This window comes from Sturnus vulgaris, chromosome Z, assembly GCF_052056855.1.
Source record: "Sturnus vulgaris isolate bStuVul1 chromosome Z, bStuVul1.hap1, whole genome shotgun sequence".
In the NCBI taxonomy this organism is placed as follows: domain Eukaryota; kingdom Metazoa; phylum Chordata; class Aves; order Passeriformes; family Sturnidae; genus Sturnus; species Sturnus vulgaris.
This window is the reverse complement of record NC_142283.1, coordinates 71,799,221-71,811,995: the sequence shown is the minus strand read 5'-3', so window position 1 is coordinate 71,811,995 and position 12,775 is coordinate 71,799,221. Positions and strand designations below refer to the sequence as shown.

At 38.7% G+C, this 12,775-nt stretch overlaps 1 protein-coding gene across 1 annotated transcript in view; it reads right to left on the bottom strand.

Annotated features, from left to right (window-relative positions):
- Positions 1-924: 924 nt before the first annotated feature.
- The window catches only part of MTMR12 (myotubularin related protein 12), a 32,968-nt gene continuing 21,117 nt past the window's right edge, over positions 925-12,775 (bottom strand). The window contains exons 10-16 of the mRNA XM_014875500.2: positions 11,875-11,999; positions 9,259-9,337; positions 7,591-7,661; positions 6,454-6,626; positions 5,606-5,773; positions 4,634-4,795; positions 925-3,657 (exon numbers count right to left, since the gene is read on the bottom strand). Of these exons, the coding sequence (XP_014730986.2) occupies positions 3,082-3,657; positions 4,634-4,795; positions 5,606-5,773; positions 6,454-6,626; positions 7,591-7,661; positions 9,259-9,337; positions 11,875-11,999 (1,354 nt within the window). The 3' untranslated portion in view covers positions 925-3,081. The remainder of the gene's footprint in view (positions 3,658-4,633; positions 4,796-5,605; positions 5,774-6,453; positions 6,627-7,590; positions 7,662-9,258; positions 9,338-11,874; positions 12,000-12,775) is intronic.

Here is a 12,775-nt window from a genome sequence, read left to right as displayed (position 1 = left end):
TCTCCAGGTAGTTTAGAATGAAGGTGACCCCTGCTGTGACAAAATTAATCCATTGTAAGAAGTCATCAGCAGAAAGTATTCACCAACCTCTGGAAGAAGTTATGCTTCTGTGCTTCAAGCACAAATAGAAAAAGCTTTACCTGGAGCAAAAGGCCAGGAGGGCAAGCTGGCTGTAAGCACCTTAATGAAGTACATGTTTGCATTTCTTTATGCTGCACATCAATAGCTGAACCTTTTCAATAGTGAATACAGCCTTAAATCAAAGCCAAACGGTCAAAGTACAATACTGGGCTTTAGCGGTATGAGTGAGGCAGAGGCACACCTTGTGCTACAACGTGACCCACGGCTATTGCTGTGTGGGGCTTCAAGAACAAGGCTGGCACAGTCTTGTAATGTTCATGGGTTTTTAAAGTGTGATTTGCACCAGTGCTGCCTTTGACCAGGGGCCAGCAATCTGTAGTGTCTTGAAAAAAGCAGAATTTTTAAATCTGTACTCCACAGCTTACTCAGTCCATCTCAAACACGCATCTGGTTTGAGAAACACCCCCCTGTGGCAATTTCAAGAAGTTGCTTAGCATAACAATGCAAGAGTAAATTTCACCCTGGACATGGGGGAAATATATTGCTAAGACAGAAACAATCACTCTTTAATAAACCCCCAATACAGTCACTCAGCAGACAATTTCTAGATCACCTTTAACTTCCCACAGCCATCCTACTTCACTGCACTGAACTGTCCTCCCTCCTGCATTGGTGGCATCTCTCCAGAAATACAGCCAGATCAGAACTGTGCAGCCTCCCTGTAACAGTCTGTAAAAATCAGGATATAACCAGAAAAGCCTTGCCACTGCAGATTGTCGAGTCTGCTGTGATTTACTGCATCACTTGCAAAGTGCACCTTAAACACACATTCTTATTTCAGGCTGAATAGTTCAAAGTATATTTTATTGACACTCTCCAAATAGTCTGTTATAGAGAAGTAACAGTATTTAACAAAAAGAAGGAAAAAAGTAAGATAAAAACTTGTAAAACTGCTAGCTTGCATTCAGTGTTAGAACTTGGAGGTATAAACAGAAGCCTGGAGCAAAAATATGAAGTATATTTCCAATCCTTCAGTGCAGAAAACCAGCAAAAATGGTACTTACTCTACATTAGAAGTGTTCCCATGTTCAATTCCAGATATATGCTTCTCTTCTATATATATTTCTGATAACTTATGTACAAATAAGATGTCCAACATCTGTTCTTTAATACAAATATGTAATCTTCATGACTGAAATATTACAACAGTTTGATCAAAAGTATAGAAAAATCATTTTAATATCTTTTTTTTAATGGCAGTGTTTAAAAAACCCCACCCTTGAACTCAAATGACTTAAGAATGACAAGTATTTCTTCACCGTAATAATACACTGCTCATTCAACATGCAAAGTATTATTGCATACATGAGTCACATGAATTACAACTCCGTCTGAAGGAAATGTGCTGTACAGCCCATTTGCAGCAAGTGCTAAGTGTAAAGATCACACATATCACAGAAGAAAGCATTAAGTACTAGTGTATTTTTAAATAAAACACTACAAACTCAAGTATTGTCCTTGCACTAAGACTTTAAGGCAATTAAGAGCTGGGAAGCTTCAGTTTGGCATAGCTGCATCAAGCTCTCCCCTTTCCCAGTTATGTGAGTTTATTTTTAGAGGGTCGCTGATGAATTGTTGCTATACATTAATACAGCTCAGTATGAAGTGATAAGTCAGTAACAGAAGTTTAATATCCCCAGTTTCACTGAGCTGATCAAATTTAAGCAACAGCTTATCCACCAGCTAAGTTTTCCAGCATGGATTTCTAAATTGTTATGAGAACAGAAAAAATATTCTATGTGTAGCCTCCCAGTGTAACTGAATTTAGGACTTGAATCTGCTCTTGGGTATTACAGAATATAAGGGTTCAAAACAGATCTGACAGTCAAATAATATTCAGCTTTATAAATGGTAATTATTTGCAGTAAAAATTTGTATAAACATATACACAGTAGATCCTAGTCAACAGGCATTTCTTTATGGCTTTTTTCACTGAGGTACTGTTGTAACATCCAGCAACAGGACACAAGTGTTCTATAAACACCACATTCATAAGCTGTACCACCAAATCATGACAAGTGGTAACAGACTGCAAGTCCTGCTTTGCTGCAGGACTACAGGAAAAAAGTCTTCCCTGCTATGTGAAGAGTCTCAGTGCAAGCTACAGAAAGCCTCAAAGGCAACTGGCACCAATGGGAGAAAGTTAAAATGAAAGTTTCACTCCACTTAAAAGGAGAAAAAATACTTATGGCAAATTGAAATCTCATTCCTTAAGAGCAAACTTAATATTCCAAGGCAGCAAGGGCATGTAGCACAGCAGCCATACATTAAGACTTGAAATGTGTCATTAAGTTCTTGCATCTGACCCTTGAGATAAGTGCATGCACAGGCTCAGAGCAGCCAACCTGTGACTGTGACACCACACAGATCAACACTGACAAAAGGGAAGGGACAAGCACATGACTTCTGTTTATCCAACAGCAGACAGAAAACGCCTGGTGACCAAGAGAGTATTCCTCAACTGTCAATGAGTGATTTGTGAGTGTACAGTTGGTTGCATCTTTCACTGTTTATGTGGGGGAGGAAAATGCAAACCACAGTACTCCACCCCAGTACTCTTAGTGTAAGGGGAAAGAGATGTTCTGTTAAGACAGGACGTTTGTTGCCATATGCATTTATCATTCCACATTTACAGCAGAAGGTATTCTTTTGCTGTTTTTCTTTATTTTAACAGAGTGGCCATATGGTTAATCCAGCCAAGACTCCCATTTTTATTACTTCTATGCTAAAATATGCTTCTGCATTATATATTGTTAGAGTGAAATGGAAGTTCAAAACACGCTCAGTTAATTCAGCAAGTAGTTCTTTCCAATCAAGGATTTTTAACCTCACAAACCCATTAAACAGGCTGCAGATGCTCAAGTTCCTTATATGAAGATACAGAACAATATTTAAATTCAGTGCTTAGCCACATACAATCCATACTGTAATCTATATATGTTATAACATATCCCCACTTAGATCAACGAATTCATCATCCCTCTTGACCAAGTCATCTTCATCTTCTAAGTCTTTCCAGGTGCTAGTGGGTAAAGCTGGTTTGACAGACTGTCTCTGCAGTAAAGCAAATGGAAACAAGGATGACAAACGGGCAGAATTTCTCAGCATGGGAACAGAATGTAGGTCTCCAGAAACAGCCTGACTGCGTTCTTCATCCATTTTCACCTGCAGGCTTTGCACTTCCTCCATCAAGTCCAAAATCTTGGCAGCTGTAGCTATTGTTCCCCCACCATGAAGCTGGGCCTCGGGAATCCACCGCAGGTAACGCTGTGCCCAGACTTTGATCTCGGGGCCGTCGATGCGCGGCAACAGAAGACCGTGGTAGTCGACAGGTTTGCTGTGCCAGCTATCGTAAAACTCCCTTAAGCTGTTAGGGGGCTCATCTGAAGAATTTATGAACTTGCCAATTCTTTTACCCAGAATGTTTTTAATTAAGTGATCTGTTTCCTCCCTGAAAAATCCTCTCTTTGTAGCAGGCTTTGCCTGTGTCAGTGGCAAAGAAAGTTGCCGTTGATGCTTTAAGAGAAATTTAAAAAAAGGAAAATAGTTAAATATTAATGGAATGGGACTTCAGAAAGCAGCCCTAAGAGGAAGAAAAAGTCGGATTCAGAAACTTCTTGCAAGCAAGTAATTTGAACTATACAGAAAAGCAGTGGCTGTGTTTAAATTTTTATTTTTCCATACATCAAGTACTTCACAGAGGATACTGAGTATTGCCAGCTAACCTGCACTGACCAAAAGTAACACCAATAAAGCAATTTTCTTTGAAAAAGCCAAACCCTTTGCTTACATTCAAATATTGCAAATGTCCATGTTTAGTTTAAACTAGTTAGAAATCAGAGGGTACTTTACTTATCGGTTTTTATCCAGGGGTCCCTCATTGCATCTCAGATTAATGCTGTAGATCACACTGGCAGTGTTTCATATGAGACTGCTTTATATAGGACATAATTTAATGAATTGCAATTGAAAGAGGCTACTCCAAAAATTCTCCCCTGAGTCTGTGCTATGTGCCAGTAATGAGGTGGTCCATTCATAACCCTCCATACTCCACACAGTTTTTTTGCTGTTGCTGGTCCCCCTCCCACTCCAAGTGCACACACACACTCCAGTTACACTTCAGTCATAGTTAGGGAAACAATCACAAACCGATGTAATTCAGTCAGGTACTCCATGGAGCAACTAAATGAACTCCCTTCAAACACATCATTGCAACCCACCTGAATATTAAATCTCATGACTTACCAACAGACTTGCATAGAAGTAAGAAGAAAAAGAATCCCTAACTTCATGGCTATAAACCGTAAAAGTTATTTACAACTGAGGTAGACGCAAACTGAGTGCTTAATATCCAGGTGGGTCTGAGCTATATATGTATTTTGTCAATTTAAAAAAGTCTGTGCTAATACTTTGACTGTGAGTCTTATTTGAAATAAGAGTTGTGCAAAATATTTCTAGAATGAAAAAAACAGTTTAGCAGCACGTATCTTACTTTGAACCGTGCAGTCTTCCGTTGACTTCTATCTGGTTTTGGTTTCTCTGCATAAAGAGGGTTGTTCAGAAAAGCCTGGGCCTTGGGGTCAAACTGCACAGACCAGTCCCACACAGTAAGGAATCTGAAAGGACCACTTTGTGTCTTGAGGCTTTCCCCACTCTGCCAAAACAAACAGGTCACATTTAATACGGGTAGAAGGGAATTCTGACCAAGTCAAGGTGAAGCTAAGAAACTGTCTTTAAAGAAAAATGGCCACAGAGTTGCAACAACACTTGTGCTTTCTATATGTTCAGTAACTGAACAACAGTGTAATTAGACTTTCACAGATGAAAATAGAGTGAAATATTCTCAGAAAAAAAAGAAGTTTTGAAACTTGGGCAAGAGACAGACACTTGGATTCTTCAAACACAGGGGGCCTGTTAGGATTCCAAACACCAAAAGTTGTAACTGTAGTCATGCAGTGCTACTGGCCTAGATTTTGTGTTCAACAATTTATTTGTATGAAAGACAGTAATCTTCACTTTTTCCTTTGGTCCCTGTGCAGCCTTGCAGAGCATACTCCCACTGCTCCCAGCTTCTTAGGCTAGACAAGAGCATGAACCAAATACAAATCAGCATTTAGAAAATGTTGATTTTTGAATACAACAGAATACACTGTACAAGAATTTCATAGATAACTTATTCTGCCAGACAGCTGGATATTCCTTGTAGGTTAAGGAGCTCCAGTTTCACTGAAGGGCATTAAACTTCAGACTACAGTTACATATTACAGGTAATGTATTCCTTCTGTCATCATGAACTCCCTGAACCTGACTCTTGATAGACAAAATTGCACTCATTCACCCTTCAAGGCACTTCAGTGAGTAAGGAAAAAGGAGCTGTTTGGAATTAGCTTTTCTTGAGTGTTCCTTGTTTGTTGGTCAAACTCATTCTCCAACACACTGCATCCACAAAACACCAAACCCTTACCTTATTAGTGTCTCTTTGATGTTGAGAGTTGAAGAAGAAAGTGCTAAAAATAGGCACATAGAGGCTGTCTGACAAGACAGTTAAGTAAGTTTCTGTGAACTCAAATGCTGGAGGATACTGTTGTACCAGCTGCCAAACACAATTTAGTAGGAGCAGAAAAACAGGAGCCTAAGTAAAGAAAACATTTCAACAGTTAAAGAAAAAAGTTGAAGTTCCACCCTGCAAACTATTTATTTTATAATATTTAGTGTCTCCAAATACAAATCTTAAGGCAAGAAGCCTGATTAACTACAGAACTGCTGCATATACATTTGGCTGAAAACTGAAGTATTATCTGAGCTACCCTTGGCCTATTATTGACAGAAGAGATGAGCACTTTTTACTCTGAATCTGAAAGTTGTCACTATGCAGCCTTTTAAAGGTGGCAAAGTAAAACTAGTTTATAGCAATCCTTGATCAGTATTAGTCAGTTTACACCTATTACTTCCATTCAAATAGCAATCTGATCTAGTCCCAAAGCAAGAAAGTATAAGGTTGATCTCCAGATGTGACAGAAATAGGCAATTAACTTGAGTTATTTCTATGGATGCTATTACCATTTAATACAACTTTCAAGGGCACGAGATACACATGACTGTCAAAAGACTCCAAGACTGTGAAATTTTACATTTGTTCTCTTCACAAATAAAGCTGACCTCTAAAAAGGAAAAACAGCGACACTGAACAAATATCAACCAATAAAACAGATCTTCAGAGTAACTAGAACTTCTGGACTAACAGCTAAATCCCTCCTCATGCTGAATCAGCTTATAAATAGTAAGTAAGGAAAGCAATTTAAGAAGTCATACCTCCTCTTTCTCAGTTTTGTGTAAGTGGTTACAGCGATCCAAAAAGCAATGTCCTCCAACCACCCACTCCTTCTGAATAAGGCTCTGAAACCCTGACTTTGTTCTGCTGTATGAATCCATCATCACTTGAACCAGACTTGAGATTACACAGCACAGATCAGTAGCACTCTCTTCTACAATGGAGAAGAGAAACCACATTCTGAGCCATTCCTCAAACTTTGTGTAAGAAAGCAAAGCATTGCCATGTTCACATAAACAAAATTGTATTTCAGGATCAGAGCAGCACATTCATTTTTCCAAGTCCAAGAGAAGTTAATCCATGACTCCAATGATCCAATCCATGATTCCATTACTTACATGGTTATCCTAGCAAAGTACTTTGACAATAAAACCTGCAAGCCCCAACCTTTACTACTATAACTTTCCTGTGCCCTTCGGTCTCCCACAAATGCACACTGTCCCTCAGCCCAGCTGTTTGTCCTTTTCTATTCTCCACACCTCTTCTCACAAGGTGTGAAACTGCAACACACATTCTTCACCTTTCCAAAAGGTGCTTTCAGAAAACACCTCTTTCCTGTGCTAGGTTTCTCAAATGGTAATATGTGTGAAAAACCAATCCAATAATCATTTAATGGTTAACTTTAGGTTTGGTTTTACATATGATTACTCATTCTAAGAAAATACACTGCTCAACATGTTTACAGTAAGCATATTCTTCCATGTATTTTTAATAAAGAGCCTGCAGAATATCCAACCGTGTGTGTAGAAAATATAAAGGTTATTTTACAAAGTTTTCATAAGGTTCTTTGTGTAGATATGGTTCCCCTGCCCCTTAAAGTACAGCAAAGGATATAGGAGACCTTAAAATAAACTGGAAACAGAAATGCTACTGCTTCTTTATGCAAGACTCTCCTGCCAATTTATCAGCAGCTTTTTCATTCATATCCTGGAACTGTGCTTACCATATTTTCTTTAACTACAGTAAGCATTTCCAGGAGTGTGAGAGATTTAGGTGTCTTACTTGAGTGCTGTACAAATTACAGCAAGTCTCTACCATAATTATAAACTTACAGCTTAAGCTATTTCAAAATAAATTTAAATAAATCAATATATAGGACTATTTCATTAAATTCTTACCTATGAGGAGAACATTTGTATGCTGTATTTCCAGACACTCAGCAACTTCTATTGCTTTCTTCAAGACTCTCCTGTTTTGGTACAGGAAAAGTTGAGTGAAGTTTCTTATATTAGTTTCCCCTAGACAGGGTTAGAATGCCATACTTGAAACTCGACTAGTTCTTTAAAACACAAAACCCATGCTTCAGTTTGTGTAAATGAAAAACTGCTTAGCTTCAAGAACATTTTATTGGGCCATTAACCATGCATTTTCAGTTGCTATGATACAATACTTTACTGTGGATCAACAGCAGCCATCGCACACTGAAGTATTACAGTAGCTAAGAATCAGATCTTTATCCTGGAAAGAGTCAACATCACCAGATTTATGTTCTAATGTACTACATACTACATTTCTTCCAAAATCTGGTTTTAAGAGGGAGAGGGAAGGATGAGCAATCAGCTCTTGTAAACACTCAGACGAAACTTATGCAGAGAACATTATTACACAAAGAAGACTGGGTGGAATTACAGATGACATAAAAACAGATGTAATACTTGGTTTCTAGATCTTCATAAAGTTAGTTATTTTCAGCAAAGGCCTGCACAGAAATTAGGATTCCTGCAGTATCTTAGGTCACTAATAGAAGCTGACAGTTTATTGTTTAAGTCTGGAGTTGTCAGATTCTTCTTTGTTCTATCATTTAGAACACGGGACAAGGCATTCTTACTAACTGCAAGAGCCAAGAACAGGCTGATCCAGGAGCCAACTGGATCCCAGTATGGAAATTATCAGTCTCAAAACAACCTAAGGATAGGAACCCAGCCTAGCTTTTACTTTAAACTACTTGTGATCTTGGATACGTCAACAAATTTCTCAACATCTATGGTCTTCAGTACAACCTTCCAATAAACACACACATTTAAACTCTGGATTAACGAGTTAATAACTATCAATATTTATTGATTGTTATTAAGACCAAAAGGGACTGGAGCTGACTGCAGAAGCACCCCATGGTGATTAGCTGATCATAGGATAAACTGACAGACAAAAGAGCCAGCACAAAGTAACACTGAAAACAAAACTCCTCAACATTCCACTACAACAAGCCTTGAGTTAGCCAACACCATTCCAACACTTACTCACTGTTGACTGCTGAAAGAAGAAAAGAGAACTTAAGGAACAATCAGCACAGCAGGGGGACAAAATTGAGAAGAAATGTCCTGTTATCATTGGTGGGCTAACATCTTGAACACTGCACTTCATCTCATCCTAAAGGACATTACAGAAGTAGAGAGTACAGAAAAGAATGGCAAGGCCAGTCAGACACAATAGTTTCATGCAAGAAACAAACAGGATTCTTGAGTTTGGAAAGAAGGTGACAGTGCAGGATGGAAGTTACTGCATCTGTATTTCTAACTGGCTCTCTGGAAGAACTGTAATTGGAATGATCTGCTACTTCTCACGTCCTTTAAAGTGGATAGCTTAACACAAGTCTGCACTGTTAAAAACATTGTCTCAAGTGTTTTTAACAGAAATAAGATCTATAAATGGGACCAGAAGCCAGTCTTTTTTTTTCCCTACTGGCAGTAAAAAATGTGATTCATTTTCAAGAAACTAGCTAGAAAACCCACTACAAATGCAATTATCAACAATTTGAAACACAGAAAGCTGAAGATACAGCAAACCTGATTATATCTAGCCAGTTTGTGCTCTCCAGTAATGAAAACCATTTCACATCAGTTGCCCAGAAGTCTGTACTGTTATCTGCAAAAAGAAGAGAAAAACAAAAAATTGGTTTATTCACAGGTACACAGTGATAATTAACAGCCATCCATTGAACTACCCTTCAGTTATGAACAGGTACAAAACAACCAATGCTATGGAGTCAGCAAATCTCAATCACTATTAAAGTTGACACCTTATAACTAAATAAGGAAGTGAAGTAGTCCTACAAACACCAATAGAGTTTTAGAGCACCATAGCCTTTTAGAAAAAGTATGCTGAAGGTTCATGGCAATCAAACCAGGTAAATAAATCTGTTGACAAAATGGAAAACTAATTTTAAAAAAAGTTTAATCAGATATGGTGATCCACATAAGGCTTAACCTAAAGAGACTGGATTTTGGAAATTATTACCATCAGAGCCAGAAACATCAATGAGTTTTAGAAGTAGGTTATAAAAATTTATGGAATGTAAGACTACCTGAAAAACGTTTTAAACAGTTTTTGCTGCAACTAAAAAAAGGCACTAAAAAAAAAAAAAACAGGAAGGCCAAGTTCAATATCACAAAGTCATTAAACTCCTATGAATTGCACTATGACTTTTCTAGGTTTTTTCAAATGCCACCTAAGTGTCCATTACTTTTATTTCTATCAAAGCCAGCCAACAAATATTGGAAAGCTTTCACAAGCTGATAGTCAATTAAAACCAGAACAGATTACATTTCCTGCATGAGACAAACCTTGAAGCACAAGGCCTACAGCAGTTCTGCTAGTGAGAAACTAGATACACACACTTCCCTCCTCCCCCACCCTTTCCACAATAGCTTCACTATATGTTTCTGTGTAACACCTCCCAGAGTCTCTCTGAACACTTCCAGTGTTCAACTCCAGCACATTCACATACATTTCAAATGCACAGGCATATTATATGTGTTTTATTCCTTCAGCTGTGCTGCCTCCAAGCCTCTGGACTTCATCCTGTTCATTACACAGCTTAAACTCCTCTCACAATTTCTTTCACCCTAGCCAAGGAAACTAGTTCTCCACAAAAGTATTAGAATGCATCTTCAAAGCTCTGTTCCATTAGGCATAGTTTTCACCAAATGCCTCCACCCTCACAGTAAAGAATTTTTCCTAATACTTGATCTAAACCTGCCAGTTTTCCCTTGTCCTATCATTTCATGCCCTCATCTAAAGTTCCTCTCCAGTTCTCTTGTTGCTCCTTTAGGCACTGGAAGGCTCCATAAGGTCTCCGTGGAGCCTTCTCTTCTCCAGGCTAAACAATCCTGATTCTCGCTGTCTGCCCTCACAGTAGAGGTCCTCCATCCCTCTGATCATCTTGGTGTCCCTCCTCTGGGCTCACTCCAGCAGGTCCCTGTCCCTCCTGTGCAGGGACCCCAGCTCTGGATGCAGTGCTCCAGGTGGGTCTCAGCAGAGCAGAGCAGAGGGGCAGAATCCCCTCCCTGCCCTGCTGCCCATGGGGCTCCGGATGCAGCCCAGGACACGTTTGGCTCTCTGGGCTGGGAGTGCCATGGCCAGGACAAGTTGCTTTTACCATATTAACTAGGCATGTACAGGACAAAAGTAATGGTTAGTGTGTTCTGACTGTAAAAGATGGTAACAAGGTCATAAATTTCTGTAAGATCTTAGTACTTCTGCAAAATGTTATCTGAATGTTTTTATCAGACTACAAGTGATTAGTGCTATACTCAGTGAGGTACAGTCTACTAACAAACCTTATTTAAAAAGATGCAAGAACAAACACTAGATTGCAGTTTCAACGCATACCCTTTCACATGAATAAAAGACAATGATACAATTACATCCTCAAAATACACAGTATTTCCTGAGACAGATTAAATTACTTAAATTCAAGCTTTCGCCTTTTTCCTACAGAGGGTGAGTTACCAGAATTCACATAAAAAGGTAATTATTGTTAGCTTTGAAAATTCATTGTGAATCTGACAGTATATTCTAGATGAAATCCTCAGTGTGAAACTCAAATACCTCATATTAAAAGTGGAGTGGAGCTTTTTACATCTCAAGAGGCAAGGTCAAAGTGTTTCATGACAGCAAAATAGTTGGAAAGTCTCAGGAGAAAGAAAACTGAAAGCCTAAAGCATGCTTTCACATGGCTCCCATTTTATTGCTTTCAAAAGTACAGAATTTAAACAGCTTCCTATGTTTTAAGATGTGACTAGTGTGTAACAAAACTTAGGGCAAAAATTAATTAGCATTTAGTCTCTACTACAGACAAGAGCCCAAAGGCTAAAAGTCTGATCACAGAAGACTGAAAAATCTTCCCCACCAACTTCATTCCAGCTAGTGTATTCCAACTAACACTTAAGAATCCACTCCTTCAGAAGTAATTTTCAGATAGTGTGACAGCTTAGCAAGAGGTGGTTAAGTAAAAGAACTACAAACCTTCACTCAGATCCCAGACATAAGCACAGTCTTCAGTTACATATTTTAAAATCTGCTTTTAACCACCCTCAAAACCAAGACACCATTCAAGAAAGCTACTGCACTCAGGAGACACAGCACATCATCATTATGCTTTGCTTTAAAGTCTGACTTACCTATCAAAAACAGCTGTTTAAATCTTGTGTATGCAATCTGGATATCTTGCAGAGATGGAAGGCTGCTTGACAAGTCATCCATCTTCAGGAGCTCATAGGGAGGTTTGCTAATTGTCTTATAGATTCTAAATCAAACCATCAAGAGATTAAAGCCTTCTGCTTCACAAGTCAAATAATGCATCAACTATTATCACTGAAGACAAAGTTAATAGGCATGATTTGTCAAAGAGCTGTAATACCAGAAGATAGACACCCTGGAAAGCTAGTGACCGGCATGCATTTTTAAGTACTGTCTGGAAGCCTGCCTACAGGCTTATAACAAGACTTGATGCTTTTAACCGTGACACCAATAAAATTATACTTGTGCCTATTTGTGCAGTTATGAATATTACAAGCACTACTTGATTTTTACTACTGTTTCTTTAGTATTTTGTTTACTAGACACACCAAAATCACTTTACTAGGAGGCTGCTAGAGGTGTATCCTGAAAGAAGGGATAGATAGAAACACCCCAACCTCCCAGCAGAAGCTTACAATTTCTCCTGACTTTTGCCAAGCAGATTCTGATACCTAGTTGCCATGTCTTCTAATGAAACAGAAGAGAAAAGGAAATTATTTGGATTCAAGCAAGACAATGTATCTTGCATTTCCCTATATATCTACTATATTTTTTCCCTTGAAGGACAGGAAAAAATACCAGGCCAGTTGATGCTTTGGCTTGGACCCAGAACATTCCCTCTCATTCAGGTTCCAGAGCTCAGATGAACATCAACGTAGTAACTGTGTCTGCTGTCACACTGGCCTCTTTATTATCAAAACCTGGGAATAGTTGCTCTAGCTCGTACTTCAGAAGAGAACACTTTTCCAGGCAGGACAGAGTGCTTTGCTTCCTGCAGGCTGC